At 42.8% G+C, this 20,259-nt stretch overlaps 1 protein-coding gene across 1 annotated transcript in view; it reads left to right on the top strand.

The window, feature by feature from the left end:
* LOC122789775 (probable global transcription activator SNF2L1) overlaps positions 1-20,259 on the top strand; it is a 2,109,210-nt gene that overhangs the window by 665,633 nt on the left and 1,423,318 nt on the right. The window contains exons 6-7 of the mRNA XM_044057215.1: positions 8,039-8,139; positions 8,439-8,618. Coding sequence (XP_043913150.1) covers positions 8,039-8,139; positions 8,439-8,618 — 281 coding nt within the window. The remainder of the gene's footprint in view (positions 1-8,038; positions 8,140-8,438; positions 8,619-20,259) is intronic.

The following is a 20,259-nucleotide window of genomic DNA, read 5'->3' as shown; positions in this document are numbered from 1 at the left end:
TACGTGGTGGTCCCCTAAATACAGAAAATGTAATAAGGGATCTGGGGACCCAAATAGATAGTAATCTCTTCTTTGATTATTATATTGCCAAGGTGGTTAGAAAATCCTTCTATGTGGCCCACCTGATCATAAAAAGGTTCGCATCTAGAACAAAAGAGGTTATTGTGCCCCTGTACTCATCACTCATCAGACCCATCATAGAGTACAATGCCCCATTTGGGATGTACCTTGCAAGACACCTGCAACAGCTGGAAAGACCACAGAAGTACCTCACCAAGAGGATTACTGGCCTCAAACATGTGCCCTATGCAGCCCGACTGAAGAAACTCCAGCTGTACTCGGTTGCATACCGCTTACTCAGAGGTGATCTCTGCCTGACGTATATACAAGGCCACGTCCAACCCAGAATTGATGGACATGCTCCACCTAAAAAAAAAAAAAAAAATCCCCAAGAGCCACACACTCTAGGGATCTAAACCTCACCACAACGATAAATAGGACGTGCTGGAGGGATAGATTCCTGTCCCAGAGACTCCCCATGCTTTGAAACAGGATTCTAGTCTACATTAGGCAGAGCCCCTCACTAACACTCTTCAAGAGAAACCTTTATGAGTGGATGGGAAACAGAAAATTTACCCCGGGGATCACTGCAGTGGCTCTGCTGGACAGAGGCACAGGGAACTAATGGCTCTGCTGGACCGAGTCACAGGGAACTAATCTAAGGGGGCGGCGAAAGCAACACATTCTGGCTAGACTTATAGATGCCCTCGGGCAGATAGCCTAGTACTTACCTATGAACCTATAAACCTAGGAGACTCTAGAGAATGCTTTTAACTGCAAACAAATCAGTTATATGATACACTCCTTGGCAGGAAAATCAGAACACAATTTCTGATCAATACCTTTCACACAGTGAAATTAGCTAAAAAAGCTTTACAAAAAATGAGGCAGTAACAAAAGTGATTTAACAGGCCTAGTAAGGCAGACAATTGCAGTACAAGAGTGCAGATTAGTTTATAGCAATAAAATACAATAAAAAGTAGGCAGCAGACAAAAAGTGCAATAAAGTTTAAGAATAAACAATAACTAGTAAAAATAAGCAAGAAAACAGGATACTTATTGTTATATAGTTGTGGTCAGTGCCCGTCCTCTGTTCAGACTGTCCTGTAATGTTGTTTTAAATATTTCCTGTGATTTTGAACTCTGATGTTACTGTGATTATATACTGACTATTTTCTTGTTCTTTTATTATTTATTATTAAATATATGTAAACCTTTCACTGTGGCTTATCTTTTGTAGACATATTTAAGCTCTGAGAGTACTTGCATATTTATTTGGTGATACTGTGTAAACCACTCCTTATAGCCATAGTCTTGGTCAACTACCATTTGTACTGATAGTAACATTACACAGTAAGATTGGACAACCTTTGTTAAGGGCCTTGAAGTAGGTGATAAGGACATGGCTGGTGGCAGTGTTAACTACCTTATAGTTTGGGCAAATGGGGGCATGGCTAGTAAAGCTGTGCCAGCCTTTCCCAGGTGTGAGTGTGAGTGTGAAAGTGTGTGTGTGAAATTGCACTTGATGCAGAGAGCTGCATTTGGAGATACTGTATCTGTACATGTCATCGTCCCAGTGTACGTTCCCCACTGGTGCTAGTGATGAAGATTGAGGCTCCTTGATTACTGGGCCAGTGGTGCTGTGTCACAGGTAGTTCAGATTCTGTTTGCATAACACCATGCTTTTCAGCAAGTCCAACAAGTTGTTTGTTTCTTTTTCTAAAGTCCATTTTGGAAAACCAGTATCCAAGCCTACTTGGTTATCAGATTGCATTTCATTTGTTTACACTATGAAAGGAAAGAAGTTGACCTGTAAACCGAAGGGTCATTCTGCTAGAGACATCGTTACCTCCATGGCCTTTTTGTCAAGGGCGGCTATGGATGATATTGGTGCAGCTGCTACTTAGGTGGGTCCTTCTACCTTTGTCTCCCAGTATAAATTGGATAGTCAGTCAGGGTCTGGGGTTGCTTTTGGTTCCACTGTATTGCTGAATGTGCTGCCTCTGGGGGCTTTGGCTCGGGTGAATTCAGCTCCTACCACTACTGCAGATCTTCCATTTTCTGTGCCAGAGATGCCTTCAGCTCTGACAACCTTTTTGACGTATCCAGGGTGTTCTTTGGAGCAGGGGTGGACAGCTTTTGAAGTCATGAGGAGGGTGCTGACTACTTCCCAGTTTCAGATGCAGTCCCCCTCACATCTTCTTCCAAACGCTGCTCAGGTGTCTTTGGCCTCTCACATGCCCTGTCCAGGAGACTGCAGAGACCCCAGGCTTCAGGTTGTCCAGCAGGGACCCCCCCTTCTTCTGAAACCTCCCTAGAATATCCCACTGAGGAGGTTCCTTGGAAGAGGACCTGCAAGAGGATGCATGTTGATTCCCCAGAGGAGTCTGTCACTTTGGACACCAGCCTCGATGAAGCAGAAGAGTCCCTACGGTCACCCCCTGAAGATGTCTCTTTTGGAGACATCCTGGAAATTTTAAAGCAGTGGGGAGACTGGCAGTCCACAACTCCTTCGGCTGAGGAGTCAGTGTACCTGAAGGCTTTTGAGTCTCGTCCATCAACCTCTTGCGTGACCCCCCCCCCTCTAATTAGCTTATTGAGTTAATCTATTGGAAGCCTTGGGAAACTCTAGACTCTAAGGAACCTACTCCTAGGAGGCCAAATAACATCACAGCCCCAAAGGACAAACCATTTTTGACAAAAGGTGTAGCAGTGGATGCCATGGTTGTGGTGGCGGCCACCAAAAAAAAGCTGTCCAAGACTAGTTCCTCTATCCATCCTCCTAACAAAGGTTCCAGGACCATGTATAGGTACGGGAAGCATGTCTTTTTGTCAGCGCCCTTTTCTTTGGTACGGGAAGCATGTCTTTTTGTCAGCGCCCTTTTCTTTGAGGCTGTTGAACTACCTCACTTACTTTACAAGACTACAGAGGGATCTGTTAAATGAACTTACAGACTCTGTACAAGGAGCTGTAGCTGATGTGGTGGGAGATGATGTCAACGCTCAACTTGCCACCCTTAATTCTGTCATCAACTTTCCATGAGAGTCATTTCATATGCAGCAGATGGAGCAAATAGAGCAGCAGGTTCAGGCATTTCTCTCAGAAGACTGGCCTGAATGCGCCTCTGCGATTTCATGGAGCCCTTCAAGTCTTCTTTCCTGAACACCCCTTTGATGGCTCCTCTCTTTTTGGGCCCAAATTTAAAGAGATGCTCACCAGGTGTGAACAGGAGGAGAAGACCTTATCTGCTGTTGCATTGCGTTTTTCACTCCTATCAGACCCTTCTGTAAAGGTCAGAGAGGTAGTGGGAAAATGTGGTTCAGAAAATCGCAAAGGTCTTTCCAGGACACACAAGGAGAAAGTTCCCCTAGAGGTAGAGAGGGGAACAATAATGGAAGATGCTGCCCACGTGGCAGGGAAGGCCCGCAGAATCAGGGCTCCAGAGAGTCTTTGTTTGGCAGACTCTTCCAGCCCTCCTGAAAGAGTGCCTGATCGCTTGCCTCTGGAGGTAGTCAGGGTTCGATTGTCCCTGCACTGCGAAACCTGCCAAAAGATAACAAGAGACAGATGGGTGCTGGACATAATATCCAGAGGATATGTCATTCCCTTCTCCTTTCCCACTCCTGCAAACAAGTCAGTTCCAGATGTTCCACCCAGCCAGAAGGAACAAGCAACATTAGAAATCCAAAGGTTGCTAAGAAAAAGCGTCATCCAAGAAGTCCCCACAGACCAGAGAGGATCTGAAACTTACTCAAGATTCTTTTTAGTTCCAAAGAAAACGGGACTGGAGACCCATTTTGGACCTCAGCAATCTGAACAAATCTGTGAAAAAGGCCAAATTCCAGATTGTGACACTGCAGTCGATACTTCCATTCCTAGGAAAAGACAACTGGATGTGCTGTATAGACCTTCAGGATGCATACTATCATGTCAAAATGGAAAGGCGATCCAGAAGGTACCTGTGTTTGCGACTAGGAGCCAGTCACTTCCAGTTTTGAGCTGTGCCCTTTGGACTCACTACAGTCCCCAGAGTGTTCTCCAAGTGTATGGCAGTAGTGGAGGCTTAGCTGAGATGCCTAGGATTCCGGATGTCTCCATATCTGGATGACTGGCTCATAACCGCCCCGACCAGGCATCTTCTGGTACAAGCCAGGGTCTATACCCTTCAACTCTGTTCCTCCCTAGGTATTACCATAAACTATGAAAAATCTGCTCTAAAACCATTTCAGAACTAAAACCTCATAGGAGTGGAGTTAAACACAAATACAATGGTAGCAAGACTTCCAAAAGACAGAGTAGACAATCTTTGGCATCATGTAAGATTATTATTCAGGAAGACAAGACCATCTGCAAGACTGGTTCTTCAGGTACTAGGGAAAATGGCTGAGGCAATTGTTCTCATTCCTGTAGCTCACTTTCATATGAGAATACTTCAGTAGCTACTTTCCACACAATGGTCAGTCTTGGAACTTGCAGTGCCACACATAGGTCTTGATAACTGACTCCTGCAAAAAGAATCTCCAGTGGTGAATTCACTCTCCATTAGTATATGAAGGCCATCATTTCATCCTCCCTCAACCCCAGGTCACGGTGACCATGGATGCTTCCCAGATTGGGGGTGGGGACATTATCTAGGGAAGAAAGTCCGAGGCATCTGGCAGAAACACGAGGCTGACTTGCACATAAATATCCTGGAGATGAAGGGGGTGCCTTTAGCGTTGCAAGCATTTCAAGACGCTCTCCCTTTAGGAATAATAGCAATCCAGTCGGACAGTATGTCCATAGTCTGGTACATAAACAAACATGGAGGAACCAGATCTTACCCCCTTTGTGGAGAAGCTATGAGGGTCTGGCAGTAGGCTACCACCTCCAGCCATTTTCTGATAGCAACTCACATCTCTGGAAAATCCAACATGATTGTGTACAAATTGAGTAGAGCCATCTTATGGCCTCATGAATGGTCCCTCAGCCAGAAGGTAACAGAACAGATCTCCCAGAAATGGGGCCAGCTTTGCTGCGATCTCTTCGCATCACCCACCAATGCCAAATGCAAGAACTACTTTGTCCTGATCCCCCCATGGGAGGAGTCACCAAGGCATGCACTCGTTCACAATTGGCCTCCGGGCATTCTTTATGCTTTTCCTCCAATCCCCTGATACCCAAGATTTTGCAGAAAGCAAGTTTGTTGGAGACAACAGTAATCCTAATTGCCCCTATTGGTCTTGTCAAATCTGGTTTCCCTTTCTAAAGCCTCACCTTCAGGACGAACCTTGGATTCTGGACCCTGCTCTGGACCTTCTGACTCGCCCGTCAGGAATGGCTCATCCGAACCTGGACAATCTCAAACTAACTGGCTACTCCAGTTCCTGTGATCACCAGGTTTCAGCCCTTTCCTGTCTAGTTAAACATATTTTATTATCCTCCCACAAAACATCTTCATGAAAATTGTACAAAAGTAAATGAGAAGATTTGTTACATGGGACAACGAGAATCAGATAGACCATTTTTCTCTGCCCATTCATTGTATTCTAGAATTTTTGACAAAACTTTTCAATGAAGGAGCTACTTCAGCAACTGTTAGGGTTCTGCTGGCAGCAATTTCCATTTTTCATATAGGAGAGAACGGCTCTGCAGTCATGTCACACAGACTCTGTAAAGCATGTTTGAAAGGAACCACTATGATAAAACTCCTGTGTAAAAATCCAACACTCTCTTGGGATTTGAATTTTATCTTATCTAACATTATCTGTCCTCCCTTTGAACTATCAGCTACATGTGACTTGAAGTACCAGAAAACACTCTTTTTATTGGGTATTACTTCAGCCAGAAGAGTGTCTGAATTGCAGGCTTTGTCTGCTAAGCTCCCATACCTATTCTTTCATAAGGACAGAGTTTCTTTACACACTAACCCCTCATTTCTACTGAAAATTGTCTCAGAAAGCAACCTCAATCAATCTATAGAGCTGCCAGTTTTCTTTCCTAACTTCCAGAACAGAGGAGAGTATTCACGACATCTCCTAGATGTTCATAGACAGTTATGTTTCTACTTACATAGAACGTCTGAGTTTAGAATATTGAATCAACTCATCTCTTGTTCTGACATTAAAAAAGGTCTTCCAGTCACAATAGTTACCTTATCAAAATGGCTTATGCTTTGTATATCCTTTATTTATGATTCCAAGAATAAAACACTTCCAGATAAGGTTAACTCTCATTCCACAAGGTCTGTAGCCACGTCTGCAGCCTTTCAAGCTAGATTACCACTGGATAATATCTGCACTGCACCAGCTTGGGCAAAACCTCATACATTTATTACTCATTACAAAGTGAATTTGACCTCTAGGAGTAGAGCCTCTTTCTGTTCTATAGTTCTGAGGAATATTCTCCCATGAGCCAACCAAGAGTCAGGTTGCTAGAGATGCAGGCTCATCAGTGAGAATAAAGGCAAGATTGACAGCATCACTTAAAGGAGTTATAACTTATGTACTTACCATAACATTCCACGTGTGTTGTCCATCTCGTCCTTTATTCTCACCACCCTCCCTCCATACCCCCCTGCTTATACTCCTGGGAGACCGAGTGGCATAATTTGGGTCCTACAGATACATATAGTCTAAGAATTTATACTCTGGTGTATATTTTAATATGTAATGATATATTTTATATATACATAATATTTCTGTCTTACCTTTGTAAGAGTACTTGGGGCAAACAAGATCTGAGGAAGCTAGGGGGTTGCATTATGGGTAAAGAGGGATGCCCATTAGCTTTGCTGAAGACCTCAAGCTTTTAGAATGGCCGAGATGGATCCAGTGGATCGGATCTGACCCATCAGTGAGAATAAAGGACAAGATAGACAACACATGGAACGTTATGGTAAGTACATAGCTTTTTTTTTTCCACCCATTCACGTTGAGTACACTAGAATGCTGTTTAAATCATTGTTAAATTATACCTGAAATAGCAAGTAAACTGGTGTATTACAGAGAAATTTACTGGATCATACGGTGCTTTAACTAATTCTAAGGAAACAGCATTCACTTGACAACAGCACACTTAGGTGTCTGGCAGTGCGTTGGGGCCTGATGATAGAGGACAAAGCAGCTGAATGTTCAGAGTTTCAAATGCTCTTGTGGAGCAAATGTAATGAGGCATAGAAATGTCACAAGACTAATGCTGTGGTTATGTAAGTATATGCTAAAGATATAAAGTTGTAAATGCCAACTGTATTGAAACTTAACAAGCCTTCTGAAATTTGAAATCCACAGTCTTGTGCAGGGCATCCCTTGTAGTTTGGTGCTGCCGAAGAGCTGTTTTTAAACAGTGGTCAGGAAATATGTAACCTACAGTCTTGAAAAAGGTACTCCTTAATGGTATATTGTTTCCAGTTTAAAATTGCAGTTTGGTACTGTCTGAATTGTTATTTTAAAATAATGCTCACGAGATGAGAAAACCATGGCCCTCTGCAGGGAAGTCATTAACTGTGTATTGTTTCCTTCTTGAAGTTGTGGGTTGTTGCTTCCTGAAGAGTTGTTTTTGAGCATGTGCTAGCTTGTTATAAAGTTTTCCCCTGTGGTTTCCTTTTCTTTCTTGTTTTCCCCAAGGTTGGGGGGATGAGATTCGAAGGCTACATGTTGCTTAGATTGGAACTCAGATCATGGTCATAACAAGGCACACAGGGTGCTGTTATCCATATAGATCTTGTGGGTCTTGGGGGTACAGTGTGCAGTGGACCTGAGCAGGTGCACATGGTGGTCCTGTGTCAGTACACTGTATGCTCTGTTATGGATGTCACAATTTGTAGAAGCCTTTTATAGTCTGCCTCCTGGCCTTTACCAGTGCATGCATTCCACTTCAAGGCCCTCACCTGCTCATTCCTTTCCACACAGGCACTGTTTGTGAACATTCTGAGATTTTAAACAGCAGATGATGATGACTGACATAATGACAAAAATACTTTGTGTTATTGTCTTACAGATGTGAAAAATGGTACATTAAGAGATTATCAGACAAGAGGACTAAACTGGCTTATCTCACTGTATGAAAATGGCATTAATGGAATTCTAGCCGATGAAATGGTAAGCAGGATTAATCATTTAAAGTTTGAACGTAGTATATCAACGACTTCATTCAAGTCTATTACTTATATGAATTTTGAAATCCATTATGTTCAAATTGCATATGATCTGATCTTTGTCATTATGTGCCACCTCTTTTAATATTTAGTTAATAATGCATTTGTTTTCATAGTTGTTATATTTGTTTTTAGTCTTGGTGTATTTTATTTTTTTTTTTTTTCGTGCTTTATCAGTTAAAATGACAAAACTGATTTATGACATGAAATATTCCTAACTTGTTTTTATGTTTGATTTCCTAGGGCCTTGGTAAGACACTGCAAACCATAGCTTTGCTGGGGTACCTAAAACACTATAGAAACATTCCTGGACCCCACATGGTCTTGGTCCCTAAATCAACATTACACAACTGGATGAATGAATTTAAACGCTGGGTTCCTTCTCTTCGAGCTGTTTGCCTTATTGGAGACAAGGATGCCAGGGTAATTTCTTAATTAGTCATTAGAACTTATTGAAATGAATAGATCAGGCAGAGGGTATAAAAATGAATTAATGAGTGCTGCTCTTTTTAGTCTGTTTAAAAAGTTTTTATTTTTTAAAGAAAGAGCTAGAGAGTGGTGTTGGATTAACAATAGAGCTGATGTTGTCTCTTCAATCTGTTCCTCAATGGATGGGTTATGAGATCCAATTCTGGCCACTCTCAGACTTTAGATCCAATGCTTAGGCTCCTCCTCTTACCCATAATACCGTACAAATAGAGACTTACCTCAGATACCATTTGATATGGATACAGTCTCCTATGCTCAGGTTAGATTTAAGCTAAGTCAAGCTTTTTACGTGGTGATACCTCTGTCTATTTGAAGTTTATTTTCTGTTCTTTATTCGCTGTCTGTTTTTCTTCCTATCTGTTCCTTCCCTTACCAAAAAAAAAAGACAAACAGTCTTTTGAGTTTGAACCATTGTTTCTATTTGTCAGTGTTATTATGGTGCTGTCACTTTCTTAACACTGTTCTATTAGAAGTATTTCTAGTGGTTGCTGTTGGTATTTGTAGTCTGTTTACTGTTACTGTGGTAATGACTGTTTATCATATCAGAGAAGTCTGGTTTTAAAAATGTGTGGCTTATGAACATAAGATTCCTAATTCAATTGCATATGCTAAGTGTATTTATTATTTAGGGGCTGCCCATTTGGACGAGCAATGTCCTATTTGCATTGCTTTTGGTCACAGGGCGCTTGCGGAGAGGAGGAGCAAATTAGTTAGCAAGGGGCTCCTCCCTGCCTGTGCGAGACAAGTCGCCCCTTCTTACTTTACTCCTTCTGCTATTTCTCCTCCTGCAAAAAGACTGCTGACAAATCCTAGGCTGAAATGAGCCATGATAAGCTTAAGGAAAAAGAAAAAGAGAATTTGAAAGAATCTAAATGCTGGTGTTTATTGGCTCTGTCCCTGAAGATTTCTAACCCTTTGGATCCAGCTCCAGCATTGGAATCTGCATTCATTGCCAGAACCTCAGTTTTTTTCAGAGCTGATTTCACCTACGCTGCACTCTCTATCCTCCTGGAGAGGCCTCTGCATCACATGGCCAGACCTTCCTCCACTGCTTCATTGCTCTGATCAGTGCTATCTCAGATCCAGTCAGTTCCGAATGGCTTGGACCCTGGCAGATCTTGGAGCCAAGGTGCTGGTGTCGGACCCAGGAGGTCTGGCTGGACTCAGATGTTCTTCGAGCTGTACATTCCCCTCAGAACTTCAGCAGTAGATGGCTTCAGAGATGAGTTGAGTGGCAGTGTGAGACCAATCCTTGTTGGGTGCTGCGACTCCCACAAGAGGGATCATTGGTCCTGTCTTGATCTCTGCAATCGAAGTTTTTGAGAAAGTGCTCTCTTGTTCCAGGGATTGGACTTCCCTCTCCTGCTTGGATCCTACCCTCCTCACAGAAGTTGCTGCACCTTCTACCCTGGGGCAGGCAGACAGCCCCCAAATGTCTTGAGTATGACCACACTGAAGACTGCCATTCAGCTTCCAAGTGTTTCCCAGTTCATTGAAAGCATAAGTTTAAAAGGAGGCACATTGACTGGCCCCAGGAATCCTTAACTGAAGATACTGATCTCAAAGAGGGGAAGGCTCTTCTAGATTCCCACTTGAAGATGTTTCATTTGGTGAAATCCTGGAACTGCTCAGACTGAAGGAGGAGGTGGTCCTTAAAAGCCCTATCCCAGGAGGGTTAGTATTTCATAAGGCTTTTGGGGCTTAAGCAGCCCCTGTTGTTGGCAATATGGTTGATCTACTCTCTAAGCAAGCATGGAAGTAGCCGGATGTGGTCAAACAGATTCCCCATAAACCTGACAAGTTTCTAGTTTTTCGAAAGTATTGTTCTTATTGGAGCAAGGGTCCCGCCTTTAATTCTTTGGTAGTGGTGGCGGCCACCAAAAAGGAGCTTGCTGAAGAAAGTTCCACTGTCCATCCCTCTCAAAGAGAGTCTCAAGCACTGGACTAGTTTCGGAAGTGAGTCTGTGCTTCAGTGAACTTTGCACTTAGGGCTCTGAATTATTTTGCATATGTAATACACTTCCAGAGGGATTTAACCAAGGAGCTTTCCAAATCTATCTCAGGGTCTTTATTTACAGAGAAGAGGAAGTCTGTTGACTCACAGTTGGCCACTGTTCAGTCATTGTCAAATGTGTCTATGCACCTAATTTGCAATGCAGCAGAAGGCACTTCTAGGGCTGCAGGCACTGGCATAACCATTAGGAGGCATGCCTGGATTCGACCTTGTGGAGCACTTTAAAATGTCCTTTATCAACACCCCCTATAATGGCTCAACATTCTTTGGGCCAAAGGTAAAGAGAAACTATCCAGAAGTGAACAAGATGGAAAAATTCTGTCTGCCACGGGGGCTATTTTTCTACCCCTCAGAGGATTTTCTCTAGAAATTAGAAGGAAGAAACTGTTATTCCATAAGTCACAAGGGTTTGCTCTTAACAATTTTGGCAAGGGACCTCTCCCCCTTCCTCACAAAGCACAGGAGGAAACTCTAATTGTGCACATCAACCCCAAGGCAGAGGTGGTCCCCAAAACCAAGGTTTTTGGGTCCCTTCTGCAGTCAGCTTTACCAGTGCTGCTAAATGTTTGTCCAGCTACTGCACTCTGGAGACATTTGAGGGTGGTTATCGTTGCATCCTATGGCCTGGATGTCCATCTTTTGAGATGTTTGGATGCAGAGGATCCTAACCAGAGACTACTCCATCCCCTTTCTCTCTTTATTTTCCCCATCGCTTAAAGAAACATCCCGATGTTTCATCCTCCCAAAGAAAAGCAGCAGCACTAGAAATAAAAATGCTCCTAAATAATTGGGTCATCTAAGAGATACACCAGACCAGTAAGGATCTGAAGTTTATTCAAGATTCTTTTTGATGCCAAAGAAGAACGAGGACCTTGAGGTAATTTTGGACCTCAGCGTATTGAACATATATGAGAAATAGACAAAATTCTGGATGTTCATTCTTCATTCTAAGAAAGGATGATTGGATGTGCTTTATAGACCTTCAGAAAGCATGTACCTCATAAAGATGGGACGAACATTCCAGAAGGTTTCTCCCTTTCCGCCTGGGAGTCAGTCATGTCCAGCTTTGCTCAAAACTAGGTATTACTGTAAACATAGCCAAGTCCAAAGTTCCACCTGGCCAAATTTTAGAATTCATTGGGGTTTTTTTGAACATGAAATTGCAAATAGCCAAGTTTCCACAAGCTAGGATTTCCACACTCCACAAGCAGGTAGTAGCTGTTTTTTTTCCTGTCAGAAGCCACCTGCAAAATTGGTTTTGTCTCTTCTTGGTTCAATGGCAGCTGTCATCACCTTGATTCCTCTTGTCAGATATCACTTGAGGGTACTCCGATGGACTCTAGCAGCCGAATGGTTAATCAGACACCAGTCTGTGAGTTTCCAAGTCTCTCACACAAAAATTTACAGAAATCATATTCAGTGGTAGCTAGAATATCTGACCTTTTGTTCGACATTCCCCCAGGCTACAGCAACCATGAACACCTCTCAACTATGGTGGTGGTGGGGGGGGTGGCATTTCTTGGAAGAGACAGTCCAAGGCACATTGTCCTCTGCAGAGGCCAGTCTTCACATCAATATCCTGGAGATGATGGCAGTCCTACTAGCATTGCAGGCTTTCCAGGACTCCCTTCCCACAGGTGTGTTAGCAATCCAGACAGACAGTATGTCAGTAGTCTGGTGTATTGGCAAATGGGGGTCATGATCCTGCTTGTTATCAGGAAGGAATGAGGGGGTGGCAATGGGCAATGTCTTCTCATGGCTTTCTGTTAGCAATGCAAATATAAGGGAAGTCCAGTGTTATAGCAGACAGGTTAAGCAGGCCTGTCCTTCTACCTCATGAGTTGTCCCACAGTCCAACAGTATCAGATCAGATTTTCAGCTGCTGGGGCCAACTGTGCTGCGATCTTTTTACCTAATCCTACAACACCCAGTGCAGCTGATATTTAACCTTAATTTCCCATGAGGGGGATTCATCAGGTGATGCTGTGACCCCACAGTTGGCCCCAAGCTCAAGTATGCACTTCCCCCTACTCCTAATCCTGAAGTTTTTACAGAAAGCACTGGTGAGGAAGGCTATGATGATCCTCATTGTTCCCTTCTGGATTCAACAAGCGTGGTTTCTCATCTGTACATCCTTCTTGGTTGCTGGACCCCACTCCAGATCTTCTCTCGCCTTCATTCAGAATGACTCACCCAGACATTCAAGTCCTCAAGTTGATTGCATAACTTCTTCAATTCCAGTGTTGGCTAGACAGTCCAGACTTTCTTCCCAAGCCATTTACATTCTGACCTCCACACAGAAACTCTCTACCAGAAAGATTTATAAGAGCAAATGAAAGATATTTTCCATGTGGGTTTCCATTAAGAATCTGGACCCCTTTTCAGCCCATCCCAGTGAACATGGGACTTTCTTGTGACTATATTCCACAGTGGTACTAGCTAATCTCCTGTCAAAGTCCAACTAGCAGTCATCTCCAGTTTTCAAGTTGAGGAGATTCAGTCTTTTGTTGTCTCCCTTAAATTGACTACGGCTTTCCTTATGGGTATCTTCCTTCTTAGCTAATCCATAGGGATCCCATTCCTCCTTGGGATATTACCATTCTGTTATGCACCTACAGTTGATTTTAAATATCTCGCTTGGAAGATCTTTTTGGTGACAGTCACCTCAGCTTGAAGGGTTTTGGAGTTACACATCCTTTCTTGTAAAGCTCCTTATTTGGTCTTCCATTCGGACAGAGTTAATGTATGAATCATTCCTTCATTTCTTCCAAAGATGGTTTCTGAATCATCACTTAATCAACCTTTCCGTTTTCATCCAAGATTTCTCCAATAAGTTGGAATACATGATATACTTGCTGGAAGTAGACCATCAACTTTGTTTTTATTTATGTTTTACTAAGAAGATTAAAAAGACTGATCATTTGGCCTTGTTCCCATCAGTGCCAGTCCTGAAGTTGGGGCCAGTGTTTATGCTGACCTGTATGCTGTGAATGCTCTCTCCTTATGGGTAAATCGTGATGCTTCTGCCATCTGTTTTTACATCAACACTGTTGATGCCATTACTACCAGCACCATTTGTTTTCTTAATGTCAGTGCCAGTAGTTGAAATACCAAACATTCCTTTGTTGCTGTGAGGCACAACCTTGCTGGCCCAATGGGTTTTTGTCATTGAATAAATTCTCAACCTAAGTACAGATTCAGCAAGTTTTCTTTGCATTGATTCCTATCATCATCTTATCAACCTTTGACTGTGGCAGCATCTACCAGGCTAGAGCTACAAGTTCCTGAGCCTTCATCACTGCAACCCGTTTCACAGTAGGCCAGAAACATCTGCTTCAAAGAAGGTGTTTTCCTACCTTCTGATTCCCCCCCATTGATGGAGCTGATGAGGGGCTTGTCCAAGAAGAAACAGCTTAACTCCCTTCTAGTGTCTTTCACAGCAGATATGCATAATGAGACAGATAGTGAAACTATTGCACCCTCCCCCAAACTTGAGAGGACTCTGAAATAGTGACCTCGGTCTTTAAATAGCTGATCACATTCTTTGACTCCTAAGGGAGTTGGGTTTTTGGTTGGAATCTCCTAAGCCTGATAACCTTGTGTCAGCAGCACTGCCCTCAAGAAGTCTCTAATTCTTTAGATTTCAGCTGTCCATCTGTCATCAAAGAATCTAGAATGCTACACGGGTTAGAGAAGTGACTATATGCATTCTCTGCCTTTACTTTGTTGGAAGACAAATTGTATGCCTCATATGGTGGATTTTGAATGTGACATTTCCAGTGAAATGAGCCAGCCTGTTCAGCAGTTGCCAGACGACTATACTAAAGATAAACTCCTGTCTTACTTGTTCACTACTTCAGCCTTTATTTCAACTCTGCAGACAATTCAGCCAGAACAGTGGGGTTCAGCCTTTGCTATATGCCAGCATCCATGGCCCTATATGTCAACTTTTTGTTGAGTACACAAAGAACCTTCATGGAGACACAATTTTAAGATCCCTGATACTTGTTCATGAAGCGTAGGTGCATCTTGAGAACATGGAGAAGAATAGTAAGACCATCACTGCTATGTACCTGAAGTCCAATTTGCCTCAGCGTTCTAGGATACAGAGGAATCATCACCAGTTGTTGTTCAAGTGCTGTTCATAGCAAAAGAAGCATGTCTGGGAAAGCCGGCAACTGGAATAGCTTTTAGAATGGTTGTGAGAATAAAGATAAAAATAAAGACTCAAGCAGTTATTAGGGAACAGGTTAGGTAGAGTAGTTGAGTCATCCCTCAACAGGCGAAGGTCATGTGTGTAGGGATTGTATGTCTTAGCTTGCCTAGGAAAATGGAGAAGCACTGATGATCATGCCTTCCCGTTTCATCTTGGTGCTATTGCAGCCCTTACTAGGATAAGTAGTTTAGAAAATGTCTTTGTGGATGCATGGATTGATGGATGAACAGATAGACTTCACACACAACAGATTGGTCCATTGTATGATGCAGCCCACTGTGCCCCACAACACTTTGAATGTTCGTGTTTTGTTTTTATTTAATGATCATTGCCATAGTGGGAGTTGAATCTTATGTGATACATTCTACAATGTCTAGAGTGTTTGTTTTTATGAAATTAACCTGGCATCACTAAGGGTTGAACTATCTAGAACATTTGTGTTTTATTTTTATTTAATTAACCTGGTTATACCTGAGTGCATTGCACGGTGTATTTTAAGGCGCTTGGAACATTTGTGCTGCATCATTGTGTTATTTACTTGGTCATACCATGGTTTTGACTGTTGCATAGAGCAGGTTGCAGTGTCTAGTGGATATGTATTTTGTTTTTATTTAAGTATCAGGAATACTCTGAGGTTTGAACTGCTGTGTAATGTAGTCTACAGTTGTTAGGACATTATACACTGTTTTTATTTTCTTAATTTAAGTCACACTGAAGGTTAAACTTGGTAATACTAGACATTGTGTAATACCCTCTGTGGTGATATAAATTTTACACTGTGAAAGCTGAACTACAGACTTGTGCAATGCATACCACCGTGAGCTGCTTTTTCAGGCTTGTTGGCTGTTGGTGAAGCACCCTCCAAGAGGAAAAAACGCTGAGAGAAGAAGGGAGCCACTTTTGAGATTTTAAGTATTTTTTCTCTGTTTATTTGCTAAGTTTTTCTGCATAGCTGCCTAGCTTGAGCATTTTCTGGCTTGTTAAACTTGATTTCTGTATTAGTAGCTGTATTTAGAGCACAACCAAAAGCTGTTTGCTGAATTTCCTGTTTGCACTTAATTTTAAATCGTTTTTTTCTTAAAACTTGAATATTTTCTGTCCTGGACCTAGCACTCTTGTGTGGGGTCATTTACTGCACTGTTATAACTTGATATTACTTGTGAACCTCTGCTATCTCTGTAAAAAACAAAACAAAAAAAAATCTTGCTTTTTCCCACTTTTCTGAGAGTTAAAAAAGTTCAGTTACAGGCTTGCTGTTCCTGAACTGTTTGAAAGTTTCTGTGAGGCCATTTTTGCTTGGGCTGAAGGAGGGTCTCTGTGTTCATCAGTGGCAGTGACTAACATTGAGCAGCTTCCCTGCCCCCGTAGAGGTGGTTACTGACTTGAAACTGTAGTTTTATTGGCCACTAGGGTCATTTCCATAACTCCTTCATCTTCCTCTCTTAAAACCTAGTTGCCTCGTGGTTTGAGTGTCTTTTCAGGCTTGTTGGCTGTTGGTGAAGCACCCTCCAAGAGGTAAAACGCTGAGAGAAGAAGGGAGCCACTTTTATGATTTTAAGTATTTTTCTCTGTTTATTTGCTAAGTTTTTCTGCATAGCTGCCTAGCTTGAGCATTTTCTGGCTTGTTAAACTTGATTTCTGTATTAGTAGCTGTATTTAGAGCACAACCAAAAGCTGTTTGCTGAATTTCCTGTTTGCACTTAATTTTAAATCGTTTTTCTTAAAACTTGCATATTTTCTGTCCTTGACCTAGCACTCTTGTGTGGGGTCATTTACTGCACTGTTATAACTTGATATTACTTGTGAACCTCTGCTATCTCTGTAAAAACAAAACAAAAAAAAAAAATCTTGCTTTTTTCCCACTTTTCTGAGAGTTAAAAAGTTCAGTTACAGGCTTGCTGTTCCTGAACTGTTTGAAAGTTTCTGTGAGGCCATTTTGCTTGGGCTGAAGGAGGGTCTCTGTGTTCATCAGTGGCAGTGACTAACATTGAGCAGCTTCCTGCCCCGTAGAGGTGGTTACTGACTTGAAACTGTAGTTTTATTGGCCACTAGGGGTCATTTCCATAACTCCTTCATCTTCCTCTCTTAAAACCTAGTTGCCTCGTGGTTTGAGCGTCTTTTCAGGCTTGTTGGCTGTTGGTGAAGCACCCTCCAAGAGGAAAAACCGCTGAGAGAAGAAGGAGCCACTTTTGAGATTTTAAGTATTTTTTTCTCTGTTTATTTGCTAAGTTTTTCTGCATAGCTGCCTAGCTTGAGCATTTTCTGGCTTGTTAAACTTGATTTCTGTATTAGTAGCTGTATTTAGAGCACAACCAAAAGCTGTTTGCTGAATTTCCTGTTTGCACTTAATTTTAAATCGTTTTTTTCTTAAAACTTGCATATTTTCTGTCCTTGACCTAGCACTCTTGTGTGGGGTCATTTACTGCACTGTTATAACTTGATATTACTTGTGAACCTCTGCTATCTCTGTAAAAAAACAAAAACAAAAAAAAAATCTTGCTTTTTTCCCACTTTTCTGAGAGTTAAAAAAGTTCAGTTACAGGCTTGCTGTTCCTGAACTGTTTGAAAGTTTCTGTGAGGCCATTTTTGCTTGGGCTGAGGGAGGGTCTCTGTGTTCGTCGGTGGCAGTGACTAACATTGAGCAGCTTCCCTGCCCCCATAGAGGTGGTTACTGACTTGAAACTGTAGTTTTATTGGCCACTAGGGGTCATTTCCATAACTCCTTCATTTGTCCTCAGAGGAGTGGTTTAAGGCAGTAACTTGTAGTTTATTGGCCATTTTGGGTAATTTCCTGTCTTTTCCAGCCCCCTGCTATAAAGCACGCTTTAGCGCGATTTAGCCCGATTTAGCCGATTTAGCGGAGTTGCTACCGTTGCACACTAGGGCAGTGCCGGTTAAGCAGGTTTAAACTATTCGGGCTACCTAAAGTCCACTCTTCAAATTTTCCCTTAAAACTACCTTCCTCGAACTATACTACTGATCTAATCAGCGTATCCTATAATTAAAAAGATCATCTCTACTTGACTCCAAGTAGACTATTCTCTATCTGTTAAACGTAGCTCTTGCTCCTACAGTACTTATTACCTTGATACGGCACTCTTGTCATAGATAGTACCCCACAAAGCCCCCAGACCATTTCTCAGTCCCCCACGTCCCCGGAATCTTTTTAAAGTTTTTTGTCTATTCCTTCTAGCATGTCGAGGGATCAGTTGCTAGTGTCCTCTCCTGCTCAGCTGGTGAACCTGGGAATATTGAGGCAATGTTACAATTGCCTCATGTACACAGACAACCCTCTCCTCCTCCCACAAAACACAAATACATGCGAGAGATGCAACTATACAGCCAAACTGGAGGCTGAGCTCTCTCAACATAGGACTGGCAAGACCAGTCAGGAGGAGAAGGTTACCACACACACTATAGACCCAGTCTCACATAGTACCATTACAACCTCAAATCATACACATAAACACACAAAGACGTACTCGGAGGCTCTGATCAAAATCTACCAAAACAGCAGAGGCCACCAAAGCAGACACCCAAACAACCACCACCTCAGAACACAACACCTGCAACACATAGACCTCACAGTCAGAGTGTCAAACAGTCACAGCCCTTAAGGCCAAACACAATGCCAGACACACTAGTCATTGGTGACTCCATAGTCAGACACACTGACGTCCCGCTCACCAGACTGAGTAAGGAGAAGGTCACAGTAAGCTGCCTGTTGGGCGCTAGAATCCGCCACATAACGCAAGCACTCAGGTCTCTCAACAGCAGGTACAAATATGACTCAGTCATTGTCCACGCTGGTGTAAACGACCTGAGACGTACCTCCTTGGACTACATGAAAAGAGACATTGAGGAGCTCTCTGATTATGTAGCCCAGGCAGGTATGACCCTGACCTTGAGCAGTATCCTACCTTCACCAAGAATGATGCCACAATACAGAGATAAGATGATCAGCTTTAACAATTGGCTTAAACACTGGTGTCATTCAAAGGGGATCCAGTGTCTGTCTGCGTGGGATGACATGCTGGACAAGCCACGCTGCTTCGCAAGGGACGGCTTGCACCTGTCACCCCTGGGATTCCGGATATTGGCAAAGGCTCTTGCCACCCCATAGTGCCTTTTTAGGCAAGGCTCAAATTCTAAACCTACCACCCTAGAACACAAAAAGGAAAAAACTAAGGGTAATGCTGCTCAATGCCAGAAGTCTAAATCTCAAAATGCACGCACTCGAGGCCCTTCTCAGTATGGAGAACATCGATGTCTGTGCTGTGACAGAAACCTGGTTCAAGGCTCCTGAGAGCACCCCAGCGCTATCAGGTTTTACCTCATATCATGCGTTCCGGCCCCAAAATCCGGACAATACCAAGAAAGGAGGGGGTATCCATATTCATCAAGGACACCCACACCTCAAGACTGGTGGCAACGCACGATGCATCGGAGACCATCCAGGTGCAATTAACCATAGGCAAGACTGCTCTGCAAATTGTAGCATGTTACAGGCCACCCTCACAAACTCAGGAACCTCACATGGCCTTCCTGAAAACACTAGAGGGATAAATGTATCACCAAACACCATCATACTAGGTGACTTCAATTACCCTAATATAGACTGGGAACACTACTCAAGCCCAAACACCCTAGCCCAAAAGTTCCTGGAATTCATAAACTCAAATGCCATGGAACAACTAGTCACCATCCCCACAAGAGGAGATAACATACTTGATCTCATCATCACGAACATGGGAGCACAATGTTCAACACCGGAGGTGTACCCCTCACTGGTGAGATCAGACCACAAACTAATCTTGCTGGAGGTCCTCATCCCACCCCCACCTGAAATAAAAAAGGCCACAGTAAAGAACTTCTCAAAAGCCGACTTCACACTTCTAAAGACTAGTGTGGTCTCCTTTAAGGCCCCCGAGCGGGAAAACAGTACTCAAGCCGCTGAATCACTTACAAATGCCTTCTACCAGCACCTGCAGGACTGCATGGATAAGGCAATCCCAAGCAAAACAAAGACTCTTTGTACCAAAGGCAAGCGTCCAGTCTGGTGGACCCCAGCCATAAACAAACTCTACAACAAAAGGAGGAAGCTACTACAAGATAGAGCAAAATCCTTAAAAGGTAAGACACCCTTGATCACTATAAGTAAAAAACTAAGAGCTCTCATAAAATCATCCAAAGCAAATTTCGAGAGAAAAATAGCTAAAGACTCAAAAGACAATCATAAGGCCTTCTTTAGCTATGTTAGAAACCTGGGAGGAAACTCCCAGATATGCTCAGAGCTAGTTCAAAATGATGTGAAGATTACTGATCCTACAGACATTGCCAACATA

The sequence above is a fragment of the Protopterus annectens genome, chromosome 15.part0 (genome assembly GCF_019279795.1).
Source record: "Protopterus annectens isolate FY-2018-M chromosome 15.part0, PAN1.0, whole genome shotgun sequence".
Lineage (NCBI taxonomy): Eukaryota > Metazoa > Chordata > Ceratodontiformes > Protopteridae > Protopterus > Protopterus annectens.
The sequence above is the reverse complement of the archived record's forward strand: the minus strand, read 5'-3'. Positions and strand labels throughout refer to the sequence as shown.